General features: G+C 35.7%; 1 protein-coding gene across 1 annotated transcript; it reads left to right on the forward strand.

The window, feature by feature from the left end:
• The first annotated feature begins 3,056 nt into the window (after nucleotides 1–3,056).
• Nucleotides 3,057–6,495, forward strand: LOC126594758 (plant intracellular Ras-group-related LRR protein 6-like). Its single transcript, XM_050261020.1, has 3 exons — nucleotides 3,057–3,403; nucleotides 3,767–3,936; nucleotides 5,381–6,495. Exons 1-3 carry the CDS (start codon nucleotides 3,200–3,202, stop codon nucleotides 6,057–6,059), a joined length of 1,053 nt encoding a protein of 350 aa, XP_050116977.1. The 5' UTR covers nucleotides 3,057–3,199; the 3' UTR covers nucleotides 6,060–6,495.
• Nucleotides 6,496–6,980: the final 485 nt, after the last annotated feature.

Raw genomic sequence — 6,980 nt, forward strand, 5'->3', positions numbered from 1 at the left:
TTAATCATGTTCGTAAGGAGTTCAGTTCCGCTTCGACTTGCTCGATCGAGATTGTTGCTGAGCTATTGCTGGATACTCTTATGGAAGACAACTCTTTATAATTTTGGCTGTTTTCTCTCTTGGTGTGAGGATAGGTAAAGTTAGTTGTTTGTGTGGGATACTCGTTTTCCCTTCGACTGAGTTGAAAGCCCAACAAGGTTTTTTTTATTGAGGCCCATTTAAGCACATCATCCTCCGTTTTTTACGTTTTTACCTTATATCAATAAATATTGTACTTCTCTCCAACAAAAAAAAAAAAAAAAGGCCCTTAACAATATTATATATTGTATTCTAACTATAGAGACGTTGAAGCTTGTTCCATCAAATATGGAGTTGTGCCAAATGACTTGTATATACAACTTATTATTGTTTATGATTTTTCCCAAAATCTGATTCACGATTGTACAAATCAAATTAAGAAATTACGTCTGTTTGGTATTTAATTCAGATATAGTTTTTATAACTCAAAAACAAGTTTTGAGTTCTAAACTTAAATATTTGTTTAGTTGGCATGTTTTAAAAAATTGAATTTAAGAATAACTTAAAAACATTGCATATTTGATAAAAACAAAAAAGGTGTGTTTTTTTAGAGTTTTTAAACACCAAACTAATAAAGTCCTTCGGCAACCTCCAACCACAAAACTCTACAACCCTACCTTCACCCTCTTCTCCCTCATCTTTCTCATCTCCCTCTTCGCTGTCAGCATCGATCGGTCCAGCCGGCCGCCAGGTGTCAATTCGGGTCCAACGCTAGCGCCAATTTGTGTTCGTCTCAAGTGCCGATTCGACTCCGCCATAGCTCTACTTGGTTATTATTAGGGATGGAAAAAATTCCCGAAAATTTCGAACCGAACTGAAAAAATTCCGATCCCAGACCAAAAATTTCTCAAACCGAAATTCCCAAAATTTTCGGGATGCTATCTCGAACCAATCCCGAAATTTTGGTACGGCATTCGGGATTGGCTTCTCGATATTTCGGGAATCCCATACCGAACCGAAAATATATAATATTAATTATTATATATATATATACATATATATTATATATATTATTCTTTTATAATTGATGCTAGTAGTTTCTAATTCATGCTCCACAACCTGAAATGCCCTACACCTTGCATATTTTTCATGTTTTGTTTGATATTCATTTGGATTTTATTATTGCTGTTACCATGGCTGATGATTTCAGAAAGCTTGATTCTTTTGTCTCTCAACAGATTGCAAAAAGGGTTTAATTAATTTGAATTTTGATTCTGATAAAAACAGTCAGACATGCCAGTTTTAGATTAAATGGTAGTGTGAATGAAATGACATTCCTAGTTCATGAATGTGTTCTTGAATTATATATTTGAAAAACAATTCATAATTTCATATTTCAATTTGGGATTCCCAATTTGTCCCGAAATCCCGAAAATATTTCGGGATTCCCGAAATTTGGGATTCCCGAAAATTTGGTTTGGGATTGGTCTTTAAATTCCCATCCCGAAAAATTTTGGTTTGGGATTCGGGATACTAGTTTCGGTATGGTATCCCATACCGAACCACCCCTAGTTATTACCACGGAAAGGTTACGGAGTTGCCGGCGTTGGATGGTGTCGACAATGTGGTGGAGAAGGTGGGGAAGAGAGTTGCCAATGGGATCTTAATTTATTTACTTTTGTTGGAAATTATATATTATAATATTTAATTTTTGTATGAATGAAAAATAGGAGTCATGTGTTATAGTTGAATTCAAATTCATGAGTTGTATATGTTCGTTGGAACTTTAGGCAATAGTCATACTGTTTCAAAAAGGGTGGCTTGAGTTCTATATAAACTCAAGCATCCCACCTATCTAATAGGATTAAGAGAAGAGTTTTCTCTAATATCTTAGTAGAAATTCGAGTTGTGTCTTGAGAGTACGAAATTTATGAAGTTCGCTAGAGTCTGAAGATTAAGCGCTTTGACTTCGGATTATAGATTGTTGAATCCTGGGAGATGGACGCCTACTGAACTACAAGCACAAAAGTATGGGTGAAATTTTGTCTTTAGGACATTGCATTTATGCAAGCCTCAATCTCCAAGTTTGTCAGTTTTTCTAACTTTCTTTCTAGTTCTTTATATTAATCTCATATATAATTAATGTTGTGAAATTTTTTATGATTATTATCATTGGAATTATATTGTTAATTTCGTATTTTCTAATATTGGTCCAACAACTTTATCAATAGGAACGGGACCTTCCTGACCTAAAACAGTTTATGAGTTCAATACCAAACAAACTGTTTTTAAGACAAGTTCTTTTGCGTTGTTTTAAAATATGATTAAAGGTTTTGGATTAAATATCAAATGGACCTTAAATAATTCAACTCAGTTAAACAATTCTAAGTATTGGTTTGGTATTGAAATGCTTTTATAAAAAATTGGTATAAAAAAAAGCTGAGCTAAAAAATGTGTTTGGTAAACACTTAAAAAAAGCTTATTTTCGCAGTTTTGGGTGAAAAAAAGTTGAAAACGTGAAACAACAAAAATAAGCATATTCTCACGCATAGCAGAAGTAATTTTTTTTTTTAAAACACAACAATACCAAACCAGCCCTAAATATTGCCATTACATGTTTACAACAGCTCCCTCTTCTTACCCATTTGACAATTTTTGAAGGAAACTACAAGATGTTAGTAGTATGATTAAAGTCTTAAACATAAAAAATAAAAATAAAAAAGCTAGTTGGATTTGGTCCAACACCAAGAAATACTAGGTGATTAGAATAGGCAGCAAAAAATAATGAGAACATGCAACCGTTAAAAATAAAGAATATTGGGAACAAGCCAAAGTGGGCGACATTGGCGGATGGCCGGAGTTTAAGGGTTGACTTGATCCAAGTGGGAACATGGCCACGCAACCCCTAACCCAAAGCATACGACTTGTACTTGCTGACAAACGTCATGCACACGTGTCACCTAGTACTTTCACCTCCTCCCTCCCTCTCCCTTTCTTTCCGTACGTTCCATACGCTCTCCCTTTCTCTAGAAATATATCCATACCTAATTTTCTTTCCTTCCAAACAAGCACGTAACTAAACACAGCACACAAACACAAACGCCTCTTCTAGAAAATTTCTCTCTTTGATTTTCAGTTTTCTCTCGTGAAGGAATTGAAGAATCTTTCTCGGGTTGGCGAAATGATGTACGAGCAGCAGCAACAGCAGCAGCAGCAAATTAGAATGGACACGAAGAAAAAAGCTGCTCATGAGAGGAAGAGATCGATAGAAGAAGAGAGGCTTGAAATTGTGGATTTGAGTGGGATGTCTCTTGATGCCCTTCCCAATCCTTCCCTTAATTTGGGGACTATTTGCAAGCTTGACCTTTCCAATAACAATCTTCAGGTACGTAATTAGGTGAATCACTGAATTGTATATGCTTCCATTTCCATTAGAGGGAAAGCCTTGTGTTATACGTCCAATTCTCTCCATCATCTATCTCATAATTTGTATTATCACGTCACGTCTGCAAGGATATAATCTTCATTAGAGAGAATTGGCTCCCGTTACACGATAGGTACGTAGTTGTGAGATCTTTTGGTGAATGGGCATAATTTTAATAGTTTTTTTTTTTTTATATTACTGCCTTTTAGCATTTTAGGTATTCAGAGAGCGTTGTTCTATTTAGGTTTTTAATGAATTTTTATGTAAAAATTATATTCATATAAATATTTCTTTTAATATTGTTTCGTATTCTAAATTTTACAGAACATACCAGAATCCTTAACAGCAAGATTACTAAACGTGGTGGTGCTGGACGTGCACTCAAATCAGCTGAAATCTCTTCCAAACTCAATTGGTTGTTTGTCCAAGCTTAAGGTTCTCAATGTTGCCGGAAACCTTCTTTCATATCTCCCAAAAACTATTGAAAATTGCAGGTTCGTTGTCATCTCTTCCTCTTCCTCGTTCCAATTAAGTTAAGAACAATCTCATTGATTAATGTTTGATATAAATGTATATACAAGCGTTATCTCTATATATTTATTAGTGATTTTCTGAAAATTAGGATCATGGAAAACAATAAATTTGGTACCTGAAGAATTCCCTTAATTTATTGGCACATTCTGGATGAATATACTAGTTAGTAATTAAACTAAATATGGAGGTCTTAGCCAATCCACTACAGCCCTTCTCTTTCAAGGAGAGGGGAAAAAAAAAAAACACTTGGCCGTGGTGTAAATTAATTTTTACATGCATTTTTATTTCAAAGCAAGCGATCTTATTAAGGTGAATCTTTAGCTAACAAATCTGCAAACCTCGTGGTTTGTTTTTACATGCATTTTTTTATTTATACATATGACATCATGCAAATTTTTTAAAACCTTAATTAGTATCATATATCGTACATCTAATATTTATCAACACGAAGTGTTCTGATGTCATCCTTTCTTATATATATATATATTGGACCCCCATTGCATCACATGAAATTTATTGACAATTAAGTAAACCAGAAATTACACATCTAGTCCTTATCATGACCAGATTAATTTGATATTGAATAAAAAATATAGTTAACTTTATTCAAGAAGATCGTTAATTTTCTGATTAGTTAATTTATTCAAGGAAGATCGTTAATTTTCTGATTTGTCTTTCCTTCCAGTACAAGACGTTGTTTTCTGGTTGATGTGTATCTTTTCTTGTCCCAAAGGCACATAGAATGCTCTAGTACTTGAGTGAGTCTTATTTGTATATGCCTAATCAACTTAGCAGTCAACAATTTGATCACTTCCAAATAAAACTATAAATATTTTTGGAAGTGCGTCTTGATGCGGTGATTGGTTTTTTTGACTTGTGGGAGCCAAATGAATGGTGTGGGTGGAGAACTTACAACCAAAAAAGTCAAAAGTGTAATTAATGTCAAACTGAAAATTCTAGTAACAGTTTGCACGTATCGCGCATGCAAAGACATGGTGTAACCCTAGGCCGTACAACCGTAAGCTGAACAATACAAACTGGTTAAGGCACTTTAACGAGGTCAAACCCAATACAAAATAGTTCACCACTAGCGGTCTCACAAGTAAACAAGGCACTTATATCAGCCAGTACACCAAGAGGGAAGGAAAGAAATAAGTGAAAAATAAAACTAAAACACTTGCTTAATTGATTACATATGAGAGATAATACAACACATACTCAATTGAGATGAGTAGTTTTAATCTCTAAATATTATCAGTAAATTTGATTATATATTTTTAATCTCTAATTTCATAATACATACATATATATATATATATATGTATGTATGTATGTATAATTGTGCATCAGACTAGATTATTGTTAAAGCCAATTGGACTTAATTGTGATTTTACAATGACTCAGGTCAATGGAAGAGCTGAATGCCAACTTCAACAAGCTGAGCCACCTCCCAGACACCATTGGTTTTGAACTCAATAGCCTCAAGAAGCTATCAGTGAACTCCAACAAGCTTGTCTTTCTACCACGCTCCCTCACCCATCTTACGTCTCTGCACGTACTCGATGCTCGTCTCAACTGCCTCAGGTCCCTTCCTGAAGATCTCGAGAACCTTATCAACCTTGAAGTTCTCAATGTAAGCCAAAACTTCCAGTACCTCGAAACCCTACCGTACTCCATTGGCCTCCTTTTGTCTCTAGTCGAATTGGACGTCAGCTACAACAAGATCACAGCCCTACCAGACTCCATTGGATGCCTCAAGAAGCTTCAGAAGCTCATTGTGGAAGGAAACCCTATGGTTTCTCCTCCTCCTGAGGTGTTTGAGCAAGGGTTGCATTCAGTGAAGGAGTATCTTAGTGAGAAAATGAATGGTGGCCACAAGACTCCGCCAAAGAAGAAGTCTTGGATGGGCAAGTTGGTGAAGTATGGCACGTTCAATGGGGCCAACCGAAGCGGACCTCGAGAGGAGAGAGGAGGGTTCATCATGCCCGAGTACCGCTCAATTGACGGCCTTGCTTCACCGAGGTATATGGGGATGTTCTCACCCCGTCGCCTCTTCTCTCCCCGTACTTACTTCAGTCGGTGAAGGGTAAAAATGTTGAAAGAAAATTAAGAAAACTACGTATGTTCATGAATCATGAGCCTTCGTACTCATGAGGATGGGGTTAATATTGTGTGTGTGCGCGCGTGCGCGCTTGTTTGGGGTTGTATTGAAAATTCATGATGTTGGATGTATGCATGTAGGTTATTGGGGTTTATATGCTTAGTATGATCGATGGTTGACTTGGGTAAGCCTAAGCCCCTTGAGAAGATCACGTAGCTTGCGTTAGAAAAAGTAGTGGTTTTGCAAAGTTATAGGTCTCGTATATGTACGTATATATAGGTAATGGGGTATCTGTGTTTATATATATTCATGCAGGTCTAGTCTGTAAATAAATTTCATGGGCTTCATATACAGTTTTGAATGTTTTGATAAATAAGTAATACGTGTAGAAACAGGAATATTTGTACACGTTAACTTATCTAGTTTTTTTTTTTGGCTCATATATATGTTAATATAACGTTACTGCAAATTTTCTCCATTCCGCTCAGAAAGAACGACTGGCGAGTAATGTCCCCATTTGGTGTTTCTTAATTAGGAGACTGGGTAGTTTGACCAGTCTTTCTTTTTGAGTAATATTAGGGAGATACATATTTATATCAAATCACACTAGTAGAAAAATTATTTGCACGACAAAATTTTAGACGACGAGGCAAATTTCACCGTGCAAGTGCTCAACTTTCGTCGCAAAATATCGTCACGGCCAAGAAAACTTGAAAACCTTAGGTGACGAAGAAGTTCGTCTCGCAAGATGACTTTGCATGACGAACTGGGTAATTCATTGCACAATTTATAGGGAAAATACTGTGAAATGAAGATTTGGAGCCAATTTATCGCTTGACAAACTTTTTCTTGTGTGAGGAAACCTATGTCACCGTTTACATTTTGTGCTACGAACAGAAACCT

This window comes from Malus sylvestris, chromosome 13 (assembly GCF_916048215.2).
Source record: "Malus sylvestris chromosome 13, drMalSylv7.2, whole genome shotgun sequence".
NCBI classification, from domain to species: domain Eukaryota; kingdom Viridiplantae; phylum Streptophyta; class Magnoliopsida; order Rosales; family Rosaceae; genus Malus; species Malus sylvestris.

Coding starts and splice junctions, on each gene's coding strand:
- LOC126594758 (XM_050261020.1), top strand. CDS start 3,200: ATGATGTACGAGCAGCAGCAACAGCAGCAGCAGCAAATTAGAATGGAC. Junction 3,404..3,766: donor TTTCCAATAACAATCTTCAG/GTACGTAATTAG, acceptor TAAATTTTACAG/AACATACCAGAATCCTTAAC. Junction 3,937..5,380: donor AAAACTATTGAAAATTGCAG/GTTCGTTGTCAT, acceptor ACAATGACTCAG/GTCAATGGAAGAGCTGAATG.